This window comes from Peromyscus maniculatus, chromosome 11 (genome assembly GCF_049852395.1).
Source record: "Peromyscus maniculatus bairdii isolate BWxNUB_F1_BW_parent chromosome 11, HU_Pman_BW_mat_3.1, whole genome shotgun sequence".
Taxonomy (NCBI): Eukaryota; Metazoa; Chordata; class Mammalia; order Rodentia; family Cricetidae; genus Peromyscus; species Peromyscus maniculatus.
Genome location: NC_134862.1, coordinates 41,218,840 through 41,245,199, shown reverse-complemented (window position 1 = coordinate 41,245,199; position 26,360 = coordinate 41,218,840). Strand labels below are relative to the sequence as shown.

The 26,360-nt window shown below is 49.3% G+C and overlaps 1 protein-coding gene across 1 annotated transcript in view; it reads right to left on the bottom strand.

The window, feature by feature from the left end:
- Positions 1-6,164: 6,164 nt before the first annotated feature.
- The window catches only part of Ctse (cathepsin E), a 28,701-nt gene continuing 8,505 nt past the window's right edge, over positions 6,165-26,360 (bottom strand). Inside the window, exons 2-10 of the mRNA XM_006988831.4 lie at positions 17,273-17,459; positions 16,557-16,713; positions 15,856-15,973; positions 14,840-14,958; positions 11,874-12,073; positions 11,116-11,238; positions 9,595-9,736; positions 9,402-9,500; positions 6,165-6,901 (exon numbers count right to left, since the gene is read on the bottom strand). Coding sequence (XP_006988893.1) covers positions 6,737-6,901; positions 9,402-9,500; positions 9,595-9,736; positions 11,116-11,238; positions 11,874-12,073; positions 14,840-14,958; positions 15,856-15,973; positions 16,557-16,713; positions 17,273-17,340 — 1,191 coding nt within the window. The 5' untranslated portion in view covers positions 17,341-17,459 and the 3' untranslated portion in view covers positions 6,165-6,736. The remainder of the gene's footprint in view (positions 6,902-9,401; positions 9,501-9,594; positions 9,737-11,115; positions 11,239-11,873; positions 12,074-14,839; positions 14,959-15,855; positions 15,974-16,556; positions 16,714-17,272; positions 17,460-26,360) is intronic.

The window sequence follows — 26,360 nt, the reverse complement described above, 5'->3', positions numbered from 1 at the left end:
GTTTGATGGACTCCACATTCCTCACGACTTAGTCCTTGGTGTGATGACTGTCCTGTGGGAACGGTCTTCCTGGTTCCAGTAGCCCCCTCTGATGGGGCTTTCCAGCGCCATGTGTCTAAACCAGCTGTAGAACCTTGCGTTTGGAAAGCAGAGCAGGTAGCCTTGGGTCCCACGCTTGGCCAGTGTACTGCCGGGATGGGTCTTATTAAAGAGCTTTCGGTGGAACAGAAACTAAAGCTTATTTTCTTGTGTCAACCAGCAAGCAGTCTTGGAAGAAGGGACTGAATGATTTCCACACTGAATTCTCTACAGGAAAGGTGCGGGATATTCTAAAGCCTGTTTGCACCAGTGAGGTATTCTGGTTGCTCAGGAGTGGTTGCCAAGGCGGTGTGGTGATAATTGATGATTTATGGAGGCTGCTGAGCTCTTGGACTGGTATCCTTTAGACGCTCCCAGAGTCTATACCACCCTGAAGGCGTCTGATCTCATAAGCAATGCAGAGTTGGGCCTCGTAAGAACTTAGATGGGAAAAGCTCCCCCATATTGTTCTCCTTTTTCCCCCTCTGAGACTAGCTTTAAATGAAACTTTGCCTGTGTAGTTGTGTGAATGTGTGTTGTGTGACGATCACTGACGAGACGTGAACAAATGTCACTCAGGGAACCAAGTAAGGACACCACCCAAGTCCGGCTTGGTGACCCATTGAGTTGTACTGGGGCTGCATACAGGAGTATGGGGGAGGGGTTACAGGAGCAGAAATGACTCAAAGACAGCGGCATCACCAAAGCCCTCCCAGCATGGGTGACAGCTCACAAGAGCCGGGAATCTGGAGCCCACTGCACAATGTGTAAACAGCTCAGCAGATTGGAGGGTGACTCTTCAAGGCAGCTCAGGCAGCCTCACCTCATGGAGGCAGCTGGGCTAGTCTCTGCCTCTGCTAAGCACGCCTTACTACTTATTTATGCTTGGAGAGGCAGGGGTCAGATACACCCGGTCAGTTTCAGGAACTTCCTGAGGTCTCTCAGTTGTTTACTTCCTGAGCTCAAAGGAAGCATTCCTGAAGAATGGAATGTCTCGATTCCTTGGATCCCTCGAAGATGGAAAGTTTTATCTCAGAGGAAATGAGTACGCACAAAAACGAGATGATGCTGGGGCACATACATACTGTAGAGATGCGGTGGCACATGGACGAGCAGATGTCACAAGGTCTGTTGACGCGGAGGACCCTTTGGGTTATGGGAAGTGCCCTGTCTGCAGCTGGATTTTACTGCTTCTGACCAGGATGCTGAAATTCGTTCTCCTTGGCGCTGTTTGCAGAACTGTTTCCAGCGTCTTTTGGAAACTGAGACACCAGCTATCAGGCTCCAGCCCCCACTTCCTCCATCCACGTGAATCAGAAGTCAGTAGCTTCCCTTTCCGGCTTCCGTCATGCTGCACTAGAGACGGCTGCTCCGTTTGCACCCCGCCACACCCACTGCATTCACTCAGTAGTCCCAGTAGGTCAGACTCTTCGGGAGGGGGCAGGCACAGATGGATCCAGGAGCTTAACAGTGGAAAAAAGTGACAGGGACTAAGTAAAGGCATAAGGGAATTCAGAGAGGAAGTACCTAGTACTAGACAGTAGTACTAGATAAGGTGTTCCGAAGGGGCAGAAGAAGGAACTTGATCTGGAGTTGGAAGGACTGGCAGGATGTGCATGTGTTGGGAGGAGGCATGCGGACTCAGTGAAAGGGAAGTGACCTGGGAGTAGGCAGAGGAGATGCTGGCCCTCTGGGTGACGGAAGAGAGCTGGCACCTGAAAGGCACCCTGTTCAGGCCAACGCCTTGGCTAAGCATTCTCTGTGCTGGAGAGTTCCATCTAGGTTTTGCTTGTTTGTTTGGAGATGGGTGAGGGGTGGTGGTAATGGCGTGTTACTATGGACCCACGGTGGCTTTGAACCTCCTGCCTCTCTACCTTATGAGTCCTGGGGTTGTCGATGTGGGACATCTCTTCCCCTGTGGTCCATCAAGAAGAGGCCACTCTGTGGAGTGACCTACTCCTCTGATGGAGAGGGTAGGACTCCCGAGAACAGAATGTGGCAGTGAGGACGAGGGGGGAGGGAGTCAACAGGTTCTGGTGACTTATATGCATGGTGGAGGGGGTTAAACAGGAGCAGGTCCTGGACAGTCGTGAAAATCCTTCCAGCTCCGGTGTCTTTTGGCTCACAGGAGGGACCGCAGGGAAGTGGGAACCAGGGGAGGGTGGGATTCTGGTGACTTTCAGAAATATTCATCGGTTAGGAGGTGCTGGTGTGACGTGGGCATAGGGAGGTGGTGTGATGTGGGCACAGGGAGGTGGTGTGATGTGGGCACAGGGAGGTGGTGTGATGATGTGGGCACAGGGAGGTGGTGTGATGTGGGCACAGGGAGGTGGTGTGATGTGGGCACAGGGAGGTGGTGTGATGTGGGCACAGGGAGGTGGTGTGACGTGGACACAGGGCAGCGGTGTGACGTGGACACAGGGCAGTGGTGTGACGTGGGCACAGGGAGGTGGTGTGATGTGGACACAGGGCAGCGGTGTGACGTGGACACAGGGCAGCGGTGTGACGTGGACACAGGGAGGTGGTGTGACGTGGACACAGGGAGGTGGTGTGACGTGGACACAGGGAGGTGGTGTGACGTGGACACAGGGAGGTGGTGTGACGTGGGCACAGGGAGGTGGTGTGACGTGGACACAGGGCAGCGGTGTGACGTGGACACAGGGAGGTGGTGTGATGTGGACACAGGGCAGCAGTGTGATGTGGACACAGGGCAGCAGTGTGATGTGGGCACAGGGAGGTGGTGTGACGTGGACACAGGGAGGTGGTGTGACGTGGACACAGGGCAGCGGTGTGACATGGACACAGGGCAAGTGGTGTGATGTGGACACAGGGAGGTGGTGTGACGTGGGCACAAGGAGGTGGTGTGACGTGGACACAGGGCAGCGGTGTGACGTGGACACAGGGCAGCGGTGTGACGTGGGCACAGGGAGGTGGTGTGACGTGGGCACAGGGAGGTGGTGTGACGTGGACACAGGGAGGCGGTGTGATGTGGGCACAGGGCAGTGGTGTGACATGGGCACAGGGAGGTGGTGTGACGTGGACACAGGGCAGCGGTGTGACGTGGACACAGGGAGGTGGTGTGACGTGGACACAGGGAGGTGGTGTGACGTGGACACAGGGAGGCGGTGTGACGTGGACACAGGGAGGCGGTGTGACGTGGGCACAGGGCAGCGGTGTGACGTGGACACAGGGCAGCGGTGGGATCAGAGTAGCAGCTGGGATGTTCTTGAAGCACCCCTGGGAAAGGCAAAGCTCCGAATGGGATGGGAAGCCAGGTGGTGGCAGCACTTCTGTGACAGAGCCAGTGGGACTGGTGTGGAGACGGTCACCACTTCATTTGGTCATTTGGCAGAGGCAGTGGTGTGGCTTACGCATCATGCCCACCCTTTGGACTTCTGCTCTTCTCAGTCTGCTGGACATGCAGCCCAGGTCATCACATTCTAGGCAGAAATGACCCCAAAGAGAGCATCTCAGGGATGCTGCTCCCAAACTGGTCCCCACTTGGCTCTGGGATGTTTTGACGCCGAGGGTAGGTTATGAAGTCTTTTGTCTCAAGGGCCTCTGCTTTTTCTGAGTTTCCCTGATGGGTGAAGGCCTGTACCCTATGGACCAAGGCCTGCATGTTAGCTAACTGCTTCTACATGCTGATGGGTACTATCTTAGTTACTTTTCTGTTGCTGTGACAAAACCCCGTGACCAAGGAACTTATGGAAGAAAGAGTTTATTGGGGGCTTACAGTTTCAGAGAGTGAGTCCGTGACCATCTCTGAATGGGAGGCATGGCAACAGGCAGGCAGGCATGGTGCTGGAGCAGTAGTTTAGAGTTTACCTCTGATCTATAAGCATAAGTCAGAGAGAGAGAGAGAGCTAACTAGGAAGAGTGTGGGCACCTGAAATCTCAAAACGCACCTCAGTGACACACCTCCTCCAACAAGGCCACACCTTTCAAACCTTCCCAAACACTTCCACCAACTTGGTGACCAAATATTCAAATGTATGAGCCTATGGGGGCCGTTCTCATTCCAGCCACCACAGGCACAGCATCCTCACAAGCTCTCATGAAGCACTTCCTCTTACCACGATCATTTCACAGGTGAGCAAACAGGTGTGGAGGTGCTGCTGGTGGTGGGAATCCAGTCTCGGCTTGTCCAGCTCAGAACTCACATTATTAACCCGCCTACTCTCACGCTTTGGTAGTTTGTTTAGAACAAACACCTGTTCTGAATAAACTGCAAAGGCGGTAAGTTAATAAAACAAATGAATAAAATCTGTAAAGACAAAAAGTATGTGCACGACCATGAATGGAAGGTGGGATGCAGGTGTGAACCCAGGTCAACTGTCTGCCTTCAGCGTAGGGTGTTTTCCTTGACTCCTCCTGCCTATAAATGACAGTGTGCATCTGTCCTAGTGACCTTGTGGGTCTTAAAGTACCACATTTATTGCTTGACATAAACCAAGCATTTATTGGTTTTGTTTGAACCAAGCCTCAAAGAACCAAATGAACCGGAGAGAAGATTGGATAGACAGCAGATAGATGTTAGAACAGTGAATTATTTACAGTGTGAAAACCACCCTCCCACATGCCTTCCCCTCTTTCCTTTTCCTCCTGCTCTCCATTTTCTTTTAAACAGTGACTTGATGTGTAGTGCATCCTGGCCTTGAACTCACTCACAACTTCCTGCCTGAGCTTCCATATTTTGAAAGGAAATCAGCAATTTAGAGAATATGTGGACCAATATTTAGAGAATATTGCATAACAGTAACTATTCCTGTTAATATGCTCAGAGGAAAAAATATTGATTGTGTGTGTGTGTATATGTGTGTGTGTGCGTGCGTGCACGTGTGTGTGTGTGTGTGTGTGTGTGTGTGTGTGTGTGTGTGTGTGCATGTGTACGTGTGCAGGGCGAGAACATGGATGTAAGAAGACAAGTGAAAGGAGCAGTCTTTCCTTCTACCGTGTGGGTTCCGGAGATTGAACTCAGGTCACCAGGCTTGGGAGCCAGAGTCTTTGCTTACTCTTTCTTTCATTAAAAGAGAGTTCTTATCAACAACTGTGAGCTAATTCCAGGGTCACAGAACACTTGAGTCTATTTTATGATAAGTATGAGATTGAAGACCCTATTTTAAATGAAGCAAAGGAGGGAAGAGGAGAAGTGGAACCCGGAGTGAAAATGGGCTCCATCAGTCCCTGGGAGACCTCAGGCCAGACTCTGGGGAGTGTCCCTACGCGTCTCCTGTCTGACAGGTCTACCACATATTTTCATGACAGTAGACTTAGAGGCACGCTTCGAGAAACTCTTTGGGACAGTGGTTGAGGCTGCCTGGTAGGGTGGAAGTGTGTAAGATGGGCGGGGAAAATTCACAGGAAGTAACTTAAAGGGTCACTGAAAATTGAATATTGGTGGTAAATGTCGTATGTTAGAACGGGTAGGTTTAAGTCCATCACCCTCTGCTGTAGTGCCCGCTTGTTATTTTGACAACTGATAAGTTAAGTGGGGGAGGGGAAGCCTCAGGCAGTTGTCTTCTTAGGTATATGAGGTGGACCTCACAGTGAGCAGAAGGGTGGTGAAGGCAGGTGATTTTTATGGAGAAAGGTAGAACTGGGGAAACTAACCACCATGAGGGGTTCAATGATGACCATCAGTGGCTGCTGAAAGGGGGATTTTTGTATCAGGTGGTGTAGGCTGACAGCCGTAAATCCACTCATTCAACTTAACCTGACTGGTTAAAAGACACCCAGCATCATCTGCCTCCTGATGGGATGTACCTCGTGCCATCTGGGTCACGGTTTTGCCATGAATCAAGGTCTAGCCCTAACTACCATTCCATAGGAGGGGTGGGCGCAGAGGCCCATGTCAAACGATACCTCTAAATTCTAACCAGTCAAAATCTTTTTCGTGGTCTTGCCATACGGTCCTGGCTGGCCTGGAGCTTACTCTGTAGCCCAGGATGCCTTGAACTTGAAGTGATCCTCCTGCCTCAGCTTCCAGAGTGCTGAAATATAGGCCTGTACAACCATGCCTGGTTGCAAATTAGCAAAATTCTGAACATGGAAAATTTTATATAAGAAAAGAGACTTAAGAGACATTTCAAACCAATGCAATTTAATTTATGGGTTTTTTCTCCCCTCCCCAGTTAGGGATCTAGTTTGAATCCTGATACAAATAAATCAACTGTAAAAAACAGGTACACATTTATGAGTAAGAAGATATTTAAATTCAGACTTTTAGGTCTATTAGACATTGGATACAATGATATAATTTTTAGAATTCGTTTCTGAATCTAGATGTGTGGAGCCAGAGGGAGAGAAGATCGAGGGGTCTGAGCACATGTGGATGGCTGTGAGGTGGGGCAGAGGTGCACAGGGATTTATCTTGCCATCACATCTATTTGTATATATGTTTGGAGAGTTCCATATAGAAAGTTGGCAAAAAGCAATAAAGCCTACAGACAGACAGACTTCCTTCTTCCATGACGGTGGTGGAGGAGGTGTGTGTTCCGGGTTGGGGGGGGGCGGCGCTGTGTGTGCTCTCACGCTCTCTTTAGTCTGAGTACTCTGGGATGGCTGCATCCTGTGGGCAATGACTTTTGGATAGATATAAAGAGATCTAACAGGCTAAAGGGGTATCAGGTGTCCACACATAGACAGACATCCCTGTTTAGGGGACCGCAGGGGCCAGCCCCACTTGGTTATTGCCACGGTCAAAGACCGAATAAAACTGCCGGATGAAGACGTCCCCCAGGATCCAGAGGGGCCCGGCAGGCGGTGGAATGTCAAGTCCTTGAAAGCCACTGCCGCAGAACTGCATGCCATCCACTAAGTCCTAGGGTCCAAACAAAAGAGGCAGTTAGTAGCCGACAGGGGGAGACAGCGCAGCCCTGGGAGCTGTACTGAGTGGTGGTGCTGGCTGGCTGGCACCCAGCGGCCTGAGACGGTGGGTGAGTGTCACCGTTGTGGTTGGTGGGTTGTCTTTCATTCCATGCCCACATCCAGCTTGCTCAGTACAGTGCAAGTACTTTGTCCAGTTCACTCGTCTGAGTTCTACAGTTCTGAGAACTTTTTACAGCATTACCCTGACATCAGTCTATAACTGGGAACACAGAGACCTTATTGCAAAGGGTTCGGCATTAGAACACACTGGTTTAAATCCAATCTTGTTTAGTTTCAAGCAGAGCTCAACTTAATTTTTATAAGGGAGAGAAACTGCTCTATGAATGACTAGCCACCACTTCCTTCTTGACATGGGGAAGAAGCATTTGAGTGGGCTCCCCTAGACACAAGGCAAGCCCTCATCTATTGTTCTGTGAAGGGAGCCCAATCTCCCCCAGTCTTTTCTTTTAGACACTACGTAACCCATGTTGTCCAGAACTCACTATCCTGCCTCTGCCTCCCGAGAGCTGGGTTCCGGGCATGGACCACTGCTCCTGTCCCCTAATCTTTCCACGTTAGCAAAGATTTGGTTTCTACCAGGCAGGTGTGGCTTTCCCAACAACCCTCTGAAACTCAAAGCTGATGATGAGAAGGTAGGGGAAGTCACAGCTCTGTGAGAGGACAAGGATAAAATTCAAGGCTATTCCAGCATCCACTGAGATGGCCCTGATTGAAAGCTGGCAGGAAAAGACCCCAGTCCCATGTTGGGTACAAGCAGATCCTCTTGTTGGATGAAAGTGGGAGACTATAGGTGCTAGACATCTCCCAGGATCCAGAGGGGCCCAGCTGGAGGGTCAATGTCAAGTCCTTGAAAGCCACTGCCACAGAACTGCATCCCATCCACTAAGACTGAGAAAGCCACTGACTGCTACAGAACTGCATCCCATCCACTAAGGCTGAGAAAGCCACTGACTGCCACAGAACTGCATTCCATCCACTAAGGCTGAGAAAGCCACGACCACATAACTGCATCCCATCCACTAAGACTGAGAAAGCACTGCCACAGAACTGCATCCCATCCACTAAGACTGAGAAAACCACTGCCACAGAACTGAATCCCATCCTCTAAGGCTGAGAAAGCCACTGCACACAGAACTGCATCCCATCCTCTAAGGCTGAGAAAGCCACTGCCACAGAACTGCCTCCCATCCACTAAGTCCTAAGTGTCCTAACTGCAGTCCCTTCACTAAGTCCTAGGGTCCAAAGAAGCACTTAGTAACGTGGTGACTGGTGAGCAGAGCTCAGTCTCACTGTGTGGTTTGTCCCAGCACGCTGTCTGCAGAGACTGTCCCAAGAGCTTCCGAGAGTGTCCCAAGAGCTTAGGAGGCTTACCACGAAGCTACGCTTTAGAGCATAAAGTAAAGGTAACTCTATGTTAACACCTCTATGCTGACAGTCATCGATGGCATGATTGCTTCTGCTTAAAGATTGACAAGTGTGTTTCCCAAGAAGTACATCAAAAAACCTGCCCAGGGGATGGGAAGCGACTATAGGTTTCCAAAATGTCCAGCTTTTCTTCTCTACCTCACCCTCGGAACTTGGGAATCATTGCAATAAAAGACACATTTTGGCTTGAGGAGGAAAGCTAATTTGAATGTTGGTTCCCACCCCCAAAGCAGCTTATATCTTTTTTTTTTTTTCCGAGACAGGGTTTCTCTGCGTAGCTTTGCGCCTTTCCTGGAGCTCACTTGGTAGCCCAGGCTGGCCTCGAACTCACAGAGATCCACCTGGCTCTGCCTCCCGAGTGCTGGGATTAGAGACGTGCGCCACCACTGCCCGGCTGCTTATATCTTTTTTTAAAGTCACTATAAATTTTTTTTTTTTACTATTTGTGTATATGTGTGTAGTATGTATCTGTGGCACACATAATCCGAAGAGGGCATTGCTGGAGTTACATGTGGTTTGTGAGCCACACAAAGTAGGTGCAAGGAACCTAACTGTGGTCTTCTGGAGGAGCGGCAAGTGCTCTTAACTGCTGAGCCATCCCTCCAGTTCCAGCAGTCAAATATGAACTATTTATTTAACTCGGAGAGCCTTAGCATCCTCCCCTACAAATCAGGGTAATTGCATCTCCACTCGCACATGGGGAGTGCGGAGGATTAATGTGTGTGCTGATGAATTCCTCATGGCAATATCAGAAATTCCCCTCAAATGTCTTGTACCTAAGTAGCTGCTGCCTCAGGGCAGAACTGGAAACTAGAAGCAAGTCCAGGAGTTTCTACTACAGGCAGCTTCTTCTCTTGGAGAGAAAGCCACATCAGGACTGCACTAGGTGGGAGGGAGCGTGGAGTAGCCGCAGCCTTGTGTAGATGACTTTCCAGGGGGAAGTGGCAGGCACGTAAGGAGGATGGTGGCAGGCACTGTGACTCACAGAATAAGGAAATAGCCCTTACCGGCAGGATATAGGCAGTTGGGCTGAGGGTATATGAAACCCCGTTGATGAGGAAGGCGACATTTGGCATCGTGTTGAGGGAGGCACAGTCCACAGCGTACTAAAACAGAGAAGGATGACTCAGACAGCTCTCTCCCCAGAGAAGGACAGGCTCTCCCACTCCTACACCATCCCCGCTCCAGGTAGACACTCACTTCTCCATCCATGGGTGTGGCCCCAATGGCCTCTTGAAGCTGTTTGATCTTGTCAGAGGGGCCAGTGATGAGGGAGGTCCCTGTGTCCACAATGGCCTGGCAGCCCTCAGAGCAGAACATCACCGTGTCTCCCACCTGGATTCTGAGATCAAAGGGCCCCGTGGTCCTATGGTTAGCAACTGATCCTTGGCCATTCCTGCTCCCTGTGCGTCCCTTTACCATATCAGGACACAATAATGGTATCCCCTTTGGTCTCTTCTACCACAGGAGTGTTTTTCAACTAGCTTGTTTGTTTGAGACAGGATCTCTCTGCATATCCTTGGATGTTCTGAAACTCACTATGTAGACCAGGATGGCCTTGAATTCAAAGAGGTCCACCTGACTCTGCCTCCCAGGTGCCGGAATTAAGGACATGTGGCACCATGCCTAGCCAACTTGCTTCTTTTTAAAGAAGGGTTTCACTCTGTCCAGACTAGTCCTAAACTCACCAATCCTCCTGTCTCAGCCTCATGAGTACTGGAATTATAGGCATGATCCATTATACCTGACTCAACTTTTTTTTTTTTATGGCTGAGATTCACAATAAGAAATATATTTACTTCTTGACCAAGCGCGCGCACACACACACCCCCACCCTGAAATACATTCTTGTAGTTCTATTGTACTCTGTTTTTATTCAGAAATGCATATCAGGAGCTGGGCATGGTGGGGAACACCTATAAGTAACTCCAGCATGTAGGAGGCTGAGGTGAGAAGATCCTGAGCATCCCAGGCCAGCTGGGGCTACTTGGCAAGATCCAGTCTCAGAAAAATAACGCGAATCAAACAAACAGAGATTCCTTAAAATAACATCGTGGGCGTAAATAGGTAAACCTCTACCACCTGACAAGCATCAGTAGCCAGTGAGCATTGGAGCTGTTTCACTTTTTATCCAGAACATCTTAGAACAGAAACTAGACTGCTCTGTCCTGATCTCCCACTTTATCTAGCAAAGTGCTGGCCCTGGGACGGGGGTGCATTCCTATTTCCCCATTAGCTGCATGCCCACGCATGGATTTCAAGGCTCAGTTTCAGAGCCATTGCCTCCATAAACCCTGCACGTGCAGCCTTCAGACAGAAGTCTCACTCTGCTGGCCATTCTAGCGGCTCGTGGATCGCTGACCACATCCACTCAGTGTGGTGGCAGTTTGGGACCACACCTCCTCACCTTCCATGCAAGCTTCAAGTGAGCACAAAACCGGAGTCTGAACCACGCTTGCATTCCCCATGTCACTCAGCCCTTGCCTCGTGTGTTAACTAAGGCTGTGTGAACACAGGGTAGCTGGCTGCGGGAGCTAGAAGGAGGCCTGCTGAATGCATACAGAAGGAAGCCGCTCCTCCAGTCAGTCCTCCCTGTGTGTTTCCACACCTCCAGTCCAGATGTCAGGTCCCCAGCATCTGCTCTAGTGCCTGGCAGTCACTCGGTTAATCCCGTTTGAGTTGTGGCTGTTCAACCATAGCTACTGCGTGGAGGATACTTACCCATCCAGCGCAATCTGCCAGTAGCCTTGCTTGGTGACTGGGATCCAGTTGAGGCTCCCAGAGAAATGAGAGGAGTCGTAGCCTCCGAAAGTCAGCTCACTGCCTGAGCCATGTTCTGGGTCACTACATAGAGAGAAAGACACATTGTCGAAGAAGGGCCCGTGGAAGCATTGGGGGAGGGGTGGTCCTTGAGGACCCTTTGCTGCCTGTCTGGGCACTTGCATCTGGTACCCAGGTCAGCAGAAACTACCTAGGTAGCCTGAGCCTTTGGGGACCAAAGAAGAATGACTCTGTCCAGTGCTCTGTGAATATCCCCTGCTTCTTGGATACAAAGTTTAGGAGGTAGGGCACATCAGAACGGCAGATCCAAGGTCAGGACCATCCGGGGTGTGCAAACACTGAGGATGTAGTCCCCCGCCCAAATACCCTTTCTCGGAGTATCTTCCCTGCTACGAATGCTGTGGTGTTGGGAGTCCCCACAAAATCCACTCCCCTTTGTCAAGGTGGAGAGGGTAATTTGAAAGCAATACATCTCATTAGAACTTGACTGTTGGTTAATCTTCAGTAGTTTCTTTTTTCTCAAGTTACATGCTGGAATTTAGTAAGATTCGGGGAAGAATGGCATTTCCAGGGGGAAAGGAGCAAAAAGACACAGAACCTGGGGTGCTGCAGGACAGGGTGTACCCGTGAAGTTCGTGTACCAGGCCAAATGCCTGTAGTCATCACTGACCTCACCTGGGGAACCTGACTGGCCTCACCTGCTCAAGTAGACAGAGAACATAGGCAGATCCACAAGGTTCTGGGCCATCATGTTGTCAAACACTGGGGTCACCCCTCCAGCAGCCAGTGAGGGGTATCCCAGGCCCAGAATCCCATCAAACTCCGCATTCACAAAGGTCTGGCCAGGCTCCTTAACGCTTTCTCCAAACTGCTGGCCATCCACAGTCAGCCCTTGCACCTGAAGGGAGAATTGCACAAAGGTTCATTGGATGAGGGTCTCAGATTCCTGGGTCTCCATTCTGATTAAAGCCAAGTCTTCCTTTCTCAACTTTCCTTGATAAACAGGGACAAAAATGTTGACTATAATCCCACTAATGTAATTTCTTCATGTGACTTTAAAAAATGAAATATAATGAAATGCAGAAAATATGAGTGTCTATTTTAATAACAGTCCACATACTACACATGCCCATGTAACCCTCCTGAAACAGACAGAACATTCCAAAGCCACAGTACATGCCTTTCTTGTGCGCTGCCTATCATTGTATGTTCCTCCAGAGTGACTGGTCTTCCCAGCAGCATTGGTTTGGTCTACGTCTTTAATGTTACATAAATGGAATTATCCACTATGGTGCTACTACATGCTCTTACAATGTTTTTATTCTCATTAGTATTCCAAGGTATGACTATGTTACCATAATTGATCCCTTATGCCATGGGTGGATATCTGGGCTGTTTCCTGTGTTTGACTATCACTAATAGTGCTTTGTATGCACGGGCTTTGGTGAACACATGTACATATTTCTACTAGAGTAAGTCTCTAGATTTCAGGGTTTAGAAGTACTCTTGCTGAGCAAAGGTCCTGAAGTCTTCCAAAATTGTGCTACCAATGTTTCCATTCCTGATATTCTGGGAGCCCCAATTGGCCTATACCCTCATCAAAACTTGCTGTGGCCTGCCTTTTCCATGTTGGTTTTATAGTACATATGCCGAAGGTTACATTGAGATTTTAATTGCATTTCACAAGAATTCATGAAATTGGCTCTTTGGAGAGCTCCTTTTAGGAATGCCTGCTTTTGTTGCAGTTGTTGGTGTATTTTGGAGCCAAGTCCTTTGCTGGCAACTGCAAATTTCCCTCTAACTGTCAGTGATGTCTTTTGCTGTTTTTGATGAACAAAATATGAATTTTAATGTAGTTAATTTTATTAATTTTTACTTCATTATTAGTGGTTTTTTATAACATGCTTCAGAGTTGTTATTTTTTCACAGTCATGAAGACATTTTCCAAAGTTTCCCTCCATGCTTTATTCTTTTACATTTTTGCATTTAGATCTGTAATCTACCTAAGGTCTGACAACATATGACAAAGCTATTAAGATTAATTTTTCTGCATAGATATCTAAGTGACCTACCATTTTTAATAACAGCGTTATCTTCTACATACTGCAGTAAAATGTTCAATATGAGCAAGGTGATTGGTGGGAGATTTTTGGATTTTTCATAAATCCTGGTACATTTGTCTTTCTTTTTTTCTTAGCCTATACCCACATGGCAGTCTAAATTGTGGCTTTATAATACCTTGGCAGTATTTTTACTAATCAAGATTACTTTGGTATATTATATTACATTCGTCTACATTTTAGAACCAACTTATCCAAAACTTATCCATTTCTAACAAATCATTACTGTTTTGATTATGGCAATACTGGATTTATAAATCAACTTGGAGATTTTGACTTTTTTTTAATCAAAATGAGTCTTTCTATAGGAATGTCTCATCTTTCATTTACATAAGTCTTTTAATTTTGTACAGTAATGACTTATTTTTTTTTTTTTTTTTTTGGTTTTTCGAGACAGGGTTTCTCTGCGTAGCTTTGCGCCTTTCCTGGAGCTCACTTGGTAGCCCAGGCTGGCCTCGAACTCACAGAAATCCGCCTGGCTCTGCCTCCTGAGTGCTAGGATTAAAGGCGTGCGCCACCACCGCCCGGCGACTTATTTTTTTTTTTTTTTTTTTTAGGGTAGAGGTTACATATTTGTTAAAGGTAAGCTGTTTTTGATGGTATCATAAATACTGTTTTTAAGGCCTTTTTTTCATTTGTCTTCACATAGAAATCCACTTGATTTTTGTTATATTTACCTCTTCTAGAAATGTTCGTAGATTTTATTAATATCAGTATTACCAAAGATACTTTTAGATTTCCTACATGTAGAATTTTGTCTTGTGGCTGTTTGTGATGGCACATGCTTTATGCTTTAAATCCCAGTACTCAGAAGGCAGAGGCAGATGGATCTCTATGAGTCTGAGGCCAGTCTGGCCTACAGTGAGAGTTCCAGGACAGCCAGGGCTACACAGTAAGACCCTGTCTCAAAACAAAACTAAGCAAAACAAGAGGTAAATCTTGCCGGTACTGGAAGCCTAGCCAACTACCCAAGGCTAGAGAAGTAACAGATTGTGGAGGAGAACCTACAAACACCACTTACAGTTCGGGAAGATTGGCACCAGCTTTAATTGGGACCAGGACCTCTCTGGTTCTCTGATCCCCACAGATCAGGGACCTAAAAGACTTTTGGTCTGGGACAGGGGGTATTCAAGGAGCGGCCACTAGACTTTGGGACTTCAACCCCTGTATTCTGCTCTGTTGTTTGTTGAATATCTGCCTCATGCCTTCCTATTTCACTAATGGAACCCCAGCTCGCTCACTGGCTCGATTTTCTTTTTCCTTCTCTCCTCTCCTTAGTGCTCAGAGATTGGCAATCCAGCCCTGACACCAAGCAATGCTCTGACCCTTGTTTCTTGAAGTTAGTCCCACACTGCTCTCATCTAGGGCTCAGCACACTGAAGAGACTGGCCACTGTCCCAACTCAGGTGAAGGGTTGCTCCCTTCCCTTAGAAGCTAACCTTGTCTATCCCCTCCTTCAGAGGCCTGAGACCTCTGAAGCATATCCTGCTACCCCTGTGCCCAGTTCCTGGGCAAGAGAGCAGAGATGGAGGAATTGCACTCACAGAGACTTGGTCAGCTCCGATGATTCCTGTCAGGCTCCCGGTACCATAGTGGATGAAGAAATGACTCCCTACCTCCTCATATGTGCTGGACTGGGATGGGTGGAACACCGGGTGTGTCTCTGGAAAACAAGAATGCTGCTCACTGCTTCCATCCCTGCCCTAGAGAGCCAGAGTGGCTTCCCTCCCTCTGCTCCCCACAAGAAGTGGAAGATGGAGGTTCTTGGAAAGGCTTGTCACGGCCTTTACTAGTGAGCTACTGTGTTCTCTCTAGCCTACCCAGGTGTGTTCCAAGCAGGGACCAAATATTTGTCCCTGGGCAAACCTGACCTCATAGACACAAGATAAGCAGGGTTTACCCGGCGCCAGCAGTCATCTCAGGCATCGGTGTGGGGCAGAGCCTGGCCTCCAGAGAAGGCTCAGGGGTGAACAATTACCACTCCAGGAAATTACTCCCAGCTCTTCATCCCACTTTGCAGATGTCTAGTTTCGGGTTTCAAAGAGCTTCTACCCTTGGGATGTGTCTCACACAGAACAAGGGCTTCTGTTTCCAATCTCTACCTAATCCCTACATTACCTCTGGCCAAATGGACACACCCAGACCCCTGTGCCCCACCAGCCACACCTCCCCCGGAGCCGGGCCATCGGGGCCTCCTTGAAGTAGGTGTACAGTCTTCCTTAGACGTCAACCGCCCTACCTGTTCAGGTACAGACCAAAGGAACTCCCCCCCACCCCGTGTTCTCTTGGGTGTTCCAAAGGAAGTGAGTCACCAAGTCAAAGATTTCTCTTCTTAGTGGCTAATGTTTTCTCCATTATTTTTGACTAGTATGAAAGCTGTTATCTTGACTAGTAAGTTACTTTTCATCTCTGTGCCCGGCCCAGCCACGCCAAACAGAGATAGGAAGCGGAAGCTGGTGTGGCGGGGAGGAGGATCAGGGGAGACAATCTAGGTCTCCCCACCCCACAAACTACCACCTTCGCCTCTAAGAAGTGGCTCCCGCCATTGCCATCCACTTACTGCATGCTGGGCTGGTACAGTAAACCGAAGGGACCCAGAGGTTGGAGGAGCCGGTGTCAAAGATGACGGTGAAGTTCTGTGGTGGGGAGCCAATGGAGATAGTGCCGAAGTACTCCATCTACAGGGAAGGGAGAGCAGGAGAGGAGGAGGAGCGTTTGCAGCTGGAGCCTGGAGTACCGTAGCTCACCGTCCACAGAGCCTTGAAGAAGCAAGGCTGGAGACAAAGGATGGCAGGAACAGAGCAGGGACCACCAGGAAGGACACTGAGGAGAGCTCAGGAAACTTGGTTCCATTCCTCCCTCATTATCCTGATTCTCATTATGTCATGGTGGGCGAGGCAGGGGAGACAGGAGTGCCTCCATTTTAGGGATCAGGGGACTGGGGATGTGGGAAATCAAATACTGTCTTTGCCCAAAGTCATAGCTGGTAAAATGCCCAGCTGAGCACACAGTAAGGGTCTTTCCGCCTGGAGCACACGTCATCCTTGTCTCTTGCCTCTTAAAGGAAGCCCTGCACACTGGCCCGTCCTGAGGCCTGCTTTACAGAGTTCACAGAGACTAGGGGATCATCCATCTGAGCCATCCAAGCAAGAACTCCATGCCTGAGCACCCGAAGTCACCAGTGTGGCACTGGTCCCTGCCGGAGGCCTAGCCTCCCTCCCTACACCCAGGGCCCCCAGGCTTAAGCCCAAGAAATCTTACATCCAGGTAGTTGATGAGTGGCTCATTGGTACTCTGGTCCACATTACAGGACTCGCTGAACTGGATCATGTCCAAGTTCTGGGACTTCCAGAAGTCTGAGAGCTGGCCTTGGGCCCGCAGCTTCTTCCGGAGGGACTGGTGCCTTCTGAGGGGCACCCTGGAGAAGAAGGGCAGCGTGAGGGGGCAGTTCTGCTTCCATCCCCTATTTCCATGTATCAGTGCAGAGCCCGACTACAGCAAGGCCCAGGAGGGGACCTTCAAGACCAGGGTGCGGCCAGGTGCAGCACCTTCGCGGTCTGGAGCACTCGGAATCTGATAGAAATGCCTCTACCTCCTGGGCACGGGCCCTTTGAGGGTTTTCTAGGGAGTGGGAGAGAGACACAGTCTGCAGTTTTATCTGACCCCATGAAGGGCTGACTTACAGGGACAGAAGGACTCTGTGGATAATAGTGCTCCGTCCCCCCGGGAAAGTATTTGAAGGCTTGGAGTTACAAACCATAGCTGTGGGGCCATGCTTTCCACCAACAGAGGGGAGCCCCTTGAACTGAGACAGGCACCGCTACCGCAAGGAGAGGCCTGGCATTGACGGGGGAACATTCCCTAGGAATTCCCTTGAGATCCCAGTTTCTTCTTTTTCATTTCCTCATTAGCTTTCCTCCCCCAGGGCAGCCTTGGGCTGGGGTTGGGGGATACCTAAGTTGAACTCAGTGCCTTACCTGTTCACAGCTCCTTGGGCCTGTCCCAGGTCCAGGAGCACCAGCAGTAGCACCAGGAGGGATTTCATTGTGATCCAACCAGCAGCTTCCTTCTCTCTCTGCTTCCACCTCTCTTCCCTCTTCTTTTCTTCTCGACTCAGGCCAGGGGCACCAGTTCTTCCTGGTGCCCAGACTTGCCCTGCCCAGTCTGAGGACCCAATGATAAGGTCTGGAGTCAATAGTCATATGCCCAGAGTAAACAGTATGTGTAATAGGACGTCACGTGCGTGCCGTCTGAAAATTAGGGGTGTTCCTGTCCCAACTTCTCCCAGGGTCTTTGGACACCCCACACTGGCTTTAAGAAATCCCATCTTTATTGTATGAGGGATCAAAAGGTCCTTAAACCAGGGTCCCATCCTGTTGAACTGCTACTACCAGTGTTCAGATTTTAGACCCCTGAAGGGCAGAAACTGAAATGCCGTATGTGTAGCAGGAAGGACTATAACTCAAAACATTAGCCAGGCTTTTGTCTATATTCTTATTGTCTCTCCATTCCTTTTGAGGCTCCCAAAGCAATCTGTCCTACTCAGAGCAAAACCAGTACTCCCCAAAGGCCCTAAAATGGGAAAGTTTGGCTATGGATTTGTAGAGTGAGTCTGGGGCTGTGGTCTGTACAGAAGGGAGAGCAGAGGCAGCCGTGGAGGGGCAGGGTCTGGGGCAGGCCTGTGTTGGTGCACCAAGGCTGCCATAGCAACGTGTCACAAACCAGTGCCTTAAGCAACATTTATTTCTCGTGACCCTGGAAGTTGGAAATTCAAGTTTTCTTACCATCAACCCTTCCTGTGGGTGTCCCTTCTCCAAAAGAAAGGGCCAGCTTTCCTGACTTAAGAGGTGGGGATGAGGAAGGAAAGGCCTCCCTCCGTAACTGGACTCCAGTTGGTGGCCTCTGAGCTGGACGGGACAGGCCATCACTACTGTCATAGGTGCCAGCACTTCCAGAGAGTTATGAAGTAGGAAATAGGGTGCCTGGGCTGGGTTTTAGCTCTGCTCTTCCCAGCCAATGCTCTGGCAGAGTGCCAGGGCCTAGCCTTCTATCTCCGAAGCCCAGCAGAAGGCAAAATTCGGTCTGAAGCTAAGCCAAACCCTTCCTCAGATCCAAAATGTTGACAAGACATCAAAAAAGAGGAGGAAACCAGAACAGAACCAACTTACCATGAGCCTAAAGCAACCACACCTCCCTGGCATTCGCTTCTTTCCCAGGAGCCTGTCCTCTGGCCTCTCACAAGGGAGAGGGGCCTGTCTGTCCCCCTAAAGAGGGGCATGCAGCAGGAGGGCTACGAGGCCAGGTCACTCCTCCCAACTAAGCTCTGTCAGGATTGCCCACAGTTGCCTGACCGGACACCTCAGTGTCATTCTCTGGGTTCTTAGGAGGCTTGGGGGCACAAAACAAGACACGGGGAAGCAGTAAAAACACCTTAACACATCCCACGGGCAGAAACCTGTCGCTGGAAGATTTCTTCCAGGTCCTCATGGCCAACTCACTTGCACAGCGCATGGGAACGTGGTCCGGGAGACATAAAGTGATTTCCCCAAGGGCACAGTTCATCACGGCAGAGCTAGGCTCTTAACTGCTAGTCCAGGGCTCTTTCTGTGTGCTATCCCTGAGCAATTGGTGCCAGTACGTCCGAGCCCCCCTCCTTCTCCATCTCCAGAACTTTCTCCCCATCTGTTGACTAAATTATAGAGGGTTAGGCTGTCCCATGTCTAAATGGGACCTGGGCAGCTATGGGTTACCTAACCCCGAGGGAGAAGACTCAGCCTGCCTTTTAGAGGGTCTATTGAGTTTGGGGAAGTCTGACAAAGATTGGGAGCAAGCATGTGGGGACGTTTGTCCAAGTTGATGGGCTCTGTCCTTTCTGGAAACACCAGGAACTGCAGCTCTCCTGGCTGTGTGTGTCACTGGCCTCTCCCAGGTTGAAATGGAAAATCACTGTGAACCATTGTTATGGACCGTGTGCACCCTCTCTGGGAACAAAATCCCTGGGCATGTGGATGGCTATGTGTGTGACCTCCGGGGAGAGGCAGAGGGAAGAACATTGGAGTGAAAGGGTGGCGTGGGTCATAGGGCACAATATAGGCAGTGATCTGTTCTCTCAGCACTTGCAAAGGGGCTGTGGTGGTTTGAAAGAAAATGGGCTGTAGATGTAACAGTCTTATTAAATAAGAAACACAGAGCCGGCTGGGCAGTGGTGGCATACGCCTTTAATCCCAGCACTTGGGAGGCAGAGCCAGGCGGATCTCTGTGAGTTCAAGGCCAGCCTGGTCTACAGAGCGAGATCTAGGAAAGGCGCAAAGCTACACAGAGAAACCCTGTCTCGAAAAAACAAACAAAAAAGAAAGAAAGAAAGAAAGAAAGAAAGAAAGAAAGAAAGAAAGAAAGAAAGAAAGAAAGAAAGAAAGAAAGAAACACAGAGCCATATGCAGAGTTAAAAGCCCAAGAGGTCAGTGTAAGGATTATGTCCTTAATCATGTCACCAGCCTGCGACGGCGTCCCAGCCTAAAAAACAGGTGTGCCCTCTGTGCGTTCTCTTTTTCCGCACTCTCTTTCTGTGTCACCCCTCTGCACGGTCCCTTTCCTCCCCCTCTCTCCCAATAAAGCTCTAGAAAGGTAACCATGGCTCGTGACTCTCCTCCAGCACTCTCAGTCAGCATGGCCGCCACAGGCAGCGGCAGTGTAACCCAACATTATTCAGACTCGGATAGATCAACGAGGACCTGCTGCCGCTTGCCGCCTCCTCCCCCATCCAGCGAGACCTCAAGGCTGTGAACACGCATGTCCCTTGCCTCCCCCTGGACCCACACACAGCTACCACTACTGATACTGCCATGATTCTTCACCACAATGAGTCCGCCATTCTCGAGGCTGTAGTCTGAGCTATATTCTTTGCGACGGACACCCCAGGGGTTGTCCTCAGGCTGTGCTGGCATCGGCGGGCACATTTTTGCTCCTGATGAGGGGGGTCAATGCTGTCTCCGGTCCACCGGGGACCAACTGCAGCACAGCCACTGCAGCCCTTCCCATCCCTTGATGAAGAGGACGGGAACTTGAGCTGATTCATAGATCCCTCTTTACTCTGGGGACACCCGAGATTGGAGTCTGATCCCAGTTTGTTATTTTAATTTTTTCTTGGCTACAGCCAAGTGACAAAGGGACAGATACATTTACTGCCTACATTGGTGGATAGGGGCGGGTACCAGTAAACCTGGCCACTTTGAGGGCCAGCTTTGAGGAAACTTCTGCCAGCGAATGGGCAAAGAGTTACTTTATCTCCAAGCTTTCTACATCTTGTCAAACAAAGTTCTCAGGCACAGCCAAGAGGGATACATGTCTCCAGAGCAAGCGGGTGACAGACAGCATCCCACAACACCTGTCTACCTCAGAAGACTCCCCTTCTCCATTCCCCCAAGAGCCAATCGACGTCCAGAAATCAGCTGGAAGCAGTTTTTGTGAGGAACGACGCCCCTATTCCCACCTATCTGCTTTTTTTTTATAATAAGCGAAAGTCTGGGATGTAAGGATTATTTCCTTAATTCTTAATTCACCAGCCTATGACAGCGTCCCAGCCTAAAAAAACAGGTGTACCCTCTGTGCGGTCTCTTTTTCCGCACTCTCTCTCCTGTTCCCCCCCTCTGCAGTCCTTCCCCACCTCCCAATAAAGCTCTAGAAAGGTAACTATGGCTCATGACTCCAGCACTCTCCTCTGTCGGCATGACCGCCGTGGGCAGGGGCCACGAGCGCCGCTGCGTAACCAACAGTCAGAGCAGTAGTTAAGAGCTGAGACTTAAAGCCGCCTTCTTACCCTTTCTGCCGCTGTCGTCCTTCTCCTCCAAAATAGACCTACTTCCTGTGTATCTGTCTTTTTATAGACTTTCTATTCTGTCTTCTCATTGGTTGTAAACCCAACCACATGACCTCACTGCCTGTCTATACAGACCTCCAGGTCTTTATGGTTGGTATTGAGATTAAAGGCGTGTGTCTCCATGCTGGCTGTATCCTTGAACACACAGAGATCTGCTTGTCATGTGATCTGGATTAAAAGTGTGCATCACCACTGCCCAGCTTCTGCTATGGCTTGCAATTAGATCTGACCCCCAGGCAACTTTATTTATTAACAAACAAATAAAATCACATTTCAGCCGGGCGTTGGTGGCGCACGCCTTTAATCCCAGCACTCGGGAGGCGGAGGCAGGCGGATCTCTGTGAGTTCGAGGCCAGCCTGGGCTACCAAGTGAGCTCCAGGAAAGGCACAAAGCTACACAGAGAAACCCTGTCTCGAAAAACGAAAAAAAAAAAAAAAAATCACATTTCAGCCAGGCGGTGGTGGCTCACGCCTTTAATCACAGCACTCTGGAGGCAGAGGCAGGTGGATCTCTGTGAGTTCGAGGCCAGCCTGGTCTCCAAAGCGAGTTCCAGGAAAGGCACAAAACTACATAGAGAAACCCTGTCTCGAAAAAACACCCTCTCCCCCAAAAAATCACATTTCAGTACAAATAAAATATCACCATACTGGGCCCCAAAGGGAGTGGCACTATTAAGAGATGTGGCCTTGTTGGAGGAATTATGTCGCTGAAGGGTGGGTTTTGAGGTTTCTTTTGCTCAAGCATCTCTCAGTGTGACAGTCCATTGACTTCCTGTTGCCAGTCAGATGTAGCACTCTCAGCTCCAGCACCATGTCTGCCTGCACGCTGCCACGCTCCCCTCCAGTGATGGTAATGGACGGAACCTCTGAAACTGTAAGCAGCACCCCAATTAAATATTTTCTTTATAAGAGCTGCTGTGGTCATGGTGTCTTTTCACAGCACTAGTAACCCTAACTAAGACAGAGGCCTTGAAAAGAGGGCTCTCCAGTAATGTGGGGAGGAGGCTGGCTGGATGCAGAGGTTTGACGCTTTCCAGGACGTGGGAAAGCTGTTGGTGATGACACTCCCTAATTAGCTTATTTTTCTACAGCTTTAGATTGCAGAAGATAAAATAATAACAGCTGCACAGTGCCATGTGGAAGGGAGCTGCTAGTGTGGGATAAGAGCTGGCTCTGGATGGCTGGGAGCTGCACTCCAGGGTACACTGTCCCTGGCTCTGGGACATCAGCTCAAAATGACCCCGACAACTACTTGGAGAAATGTCTCAGCTTCTTTCTGCTCAGAGTTGAGGAATAAAGGAAAATCTGCTGTTCTGCCGGGTGGTGGCGCACGCCTTTCATCCCAGCACTCGGGAGGCAAAACCAGGTGGATCTCTGTGAGTTCAAGGCCAGCCTGGTCTACAGAGCGAGATCCAGGACAGGCACCAAAACTCCACAGAGAAATCCTGTCTCTAAAAATCAAAGAACCAAACCAAACCAAAACAACAACAACAACAACAATTCACTGTCCCACATGTGACCAGGCAAGGAGGGACTGGCAGACGATGCCTGGATCCACCTGGTTTTGCCGTAACTGGCCACCTGACCGTAGAAGTCATTTCTCTCAGAGCCGTAAATCCTCCTCTATAAACTGAAGAGGCTGGGCTGAATGGTGATAACAAGGGACGCCAGGGAGCGCGTAGCTGTCTCAGACCCTGTGTTAAAGGACTTGGGAGTATTCCTTCCCACCTCACACTAATCCTGGATATTTAAAGCTACTTCACACACGAGGATAAGGAGACACAGGGTGGCTCCCATGCAGCGCTGTTAATAGGATCCAGACGCAGGTTTGCCGGACTTTAAAGCTGAGATTCCTAACCATGACACTGAATGATCTACAGAGTCTTAGGTTCTGAGCTTCTTCCTGAAAGAGGGGGATGGAGAGGCTAAAGAGAGGGAGAGGCTCGTTTCCGCCATGGCAGACGATTTGTAGGCTTGGAAGAATAAAAAAAAAGGTGTGTATAGGTGTGGTGATAAATGTTCTCAGTGCATATTCGTGAAGATTTGCTTGTTCTTTGAGACAGGGTCTCACTGTACCCAAGGCTCTAGTGTCTACAAGCCCACTCTACGTTTTGTTTTGGTTTGTTTTTCGAGACAGGGTTTCTCTGTGTAGCTTTGCACCTTTCCTGGAACTCACTCTGTAGCCCAGGCTGGCCTTGAACTCACAGGAATCCGCCTGGCTCTGCCTCCCAAGTGCTGGGATTAAAGGCGTGCACCACCGCCCGGCTAAAGGCAGGCATTTTTTTTTGTTTTGTTTTGTTTTTCAAGACAGGGTTTCTCTGTGTAGCTTTGTGCCTTTCCTAGAACTCTGTAGCCCAGGCTGGCCTCGAACTCACAGAGATCTGCCTGGCTCTGCCTCCCGAGTGCTAGGATTAAAGGTGTGTGCCACCACCGCCCGGCTGTTGTTGTTGTTTTTTTTTTTTAAATATATTTTCTATTTTATGTATTTTCTATTTTAATGTATTTTCTTGTCTTCAATGAGCCACACAGGAAAGATCATTACTGTATTGCTGATTGGTGAAAATTTTGCACCCCTCTCTGACTGAATTATGAAAAAAATGAAACTTCTATTCCATCGAAACATCTGTTTAATGCAGAGAGAACTTAGCACTAAACACTTATCCCCCCGCCCCACCCCACGCACACACAGCTTGGTTTTCTTTGTTTTTTTTTTTCAAGCCTCCTATTTTTGAGTGACTGGGAAACAGGAAGACTGACATCCTCAGCATTTCACCGTGGCACCAACTCAGTCATTTGAGTTATTTTTTACAACCACCACCAGTTGTATTCTGGGAGATTTAGACCAGAAATTGCACAGCATGGCCAGCAGAGGGCGCAGGCACCATGCAAGTTTCCTGTCCAGGCGCGGCCTCTGCTGGCTAGCATGTGTGTGCCCTGCTTCCCGAGTAGTGACTGATACCAGCTTACAGGCTTGAATGCAGACAAAGCAGGGTTTGAGTCTGCCACGTGGCTTGTGATACCATGGCTATGTTCTGAGTGTCAGCTTCTTCAACTATAAAAGAGGAAGTATGTGGGTGGCGTGGTGGGGTCACGCCTGTATAATGTCAGCCCTGGAGAGGCGGAGACCAGAGGTTCACAGGGAGACCAGCCTGGTCTACATAGGAAGTTCCAGGCCAGCCAGATCAAACAGGGAGCGAGGGAGAGCAGTCCATTGGAGGAAATCACGTATAAGAGAGCAGTTAAGATGATGTCTATGTCTAAGACGCTGAGACAGGTATCTGATTAGATTCACCAGACTCCCCTGTGGAAAAGCCTCCAAATGGAGGTCTTGGCAGGCAGACTTCAGTTATTTATTCACAGGTTTGGGGTGCACAGTGTCATTGATCTAATTTCAGAAAAAGGAGCACTGAGGCCCCAAGAGATCTCTTCCTCAACAGGCACGACTCAGGTGTAGCAACCTCAAGATTGTCTGACTAAACTTAAACGTCATGGTGGTTTGAAGGAGGATGGCCCCCACATGCTCATGTATTTAAATATCTGGTCCCTAATTGGTGGACTGTTTAGGAAGGGTTAGGTGTGGCCTTGTTGGAGGAGGTGTGGCCCTGCAGGTAAGGGTAGGGGTGGCAGTGGGGTGGGGGCTTTGACTTTTCCCTAAAAAGGCAACCTGTGCTCTTAGAAAGAGCTTTTATGGAAAAGCCAACAGCCTATACTAGGCCCAATCTTCCTCTCTCTGCCTGAGGCCTGTGGATCCTGATGTAAGCTCTCAGCCACTGCTCCAGCGCCATGTCTGTCTGCCTGCCTGCCGCCATGCTTCCTGACGTGACGGTCATGAACTCATCCTCTGAAACTGTAAGCAAGCCCCCGATGATGTTCTTTTATAAGTTGACTTGGTCATGGTGTCTCTTCACAGCATTAAAACAGTAACTAAGACAAATGTATTCGTGCCTACTACTGTAATGTAAGGGATGACGGTAGCTTGAGCGAGTGCACACGGTAGACCAGGACAGAAGCGGTGTGCAGAGAACTGTTCTGTAGCTGGAGCCCAAAGGAGTATTATGGGTTAGATAGTGGGAAGGAGGTTAGGCTCAGGGAGGACACCTACAGTTTGTCTTACTGATGCCCAGTACTGGGCAAAGTGCAGCAAGTTCAAGGTTGTGCACACGGAGCCGTTCATGATTGAGAGCTTAGAAACAGCTGGCAGTCAGAGGTGGCTCAGTGATGTTATCTATGAATGAAAAGGCTCTGGGGGGAACCTCTTGGACACATTGCTCAGATGAAAAGGTAGAACAGAATGTGAGTATGTTACTATTTATATAAAAGATGAAAGATACATAAAAATATAGTACACACACACACACACACACACACACACACACACACACACACACACACACACACACACACGAGCCCTGAGGCAGGAAAACACAGGTAATAGCTTAACAACTTGGAACTTCACTTGGCTTGGGCTATATTCCTTTTCTAACAATGCACCTTGGGACACCCACCTCCCCATGCCTGCATTAAACTGCAAGTGCACCCCACTCGGAGAATGGAATAAGTTTGTTTTCATTCAAGCGTCGTGTTCCAAGAACATGTCTTGGTATATGAATGCCAGGGACTGATCCAGTCGGGACCGATTTTGGGTTCATGTGAGATAAGGCAAACTGTGCCTTCTGAGTGAACTTTTAGGGAAACATTATTTACCTTCTTATATTTATGCATAATTTGCATGCACAGGATAAAAATCAGGTGCATTATGGGAAGAGACATGCACAATGAGCAAAGGCTTTATGTAATTGCTATGGCACACTCCTTAGTAACCAGACTCTGCCTCCTAGACCCCATAAAGGAAGGCCCCAACAGTAACCTGGAGTACTCACCTATTCACCTAGATAGCTTGCTGTTATTCTTTTAATTGATTGATTGATTGATTGTTTGATTAATTAGTGTGTGTGTGTGTGTGTGTGTGTGTGTGTGTGTGTGTGTGTGTGCGTGCATGCATGCCACAGCTGCTGGTGGAGGCCTGAGGACAACCTGAGGGAGTTGGTTTTCTCCTGCTATGTGGGTACCAAGGATCAAACTCAAGCCACCAGTCAGGCGCGGCAGCAAGCGCCTTGTGCGCTGAGCTATCTTGCCAGCCCCCGTAATTCCCGTGTTTGGGGGTGGGTATCTTTGATAGACTGTCTAGG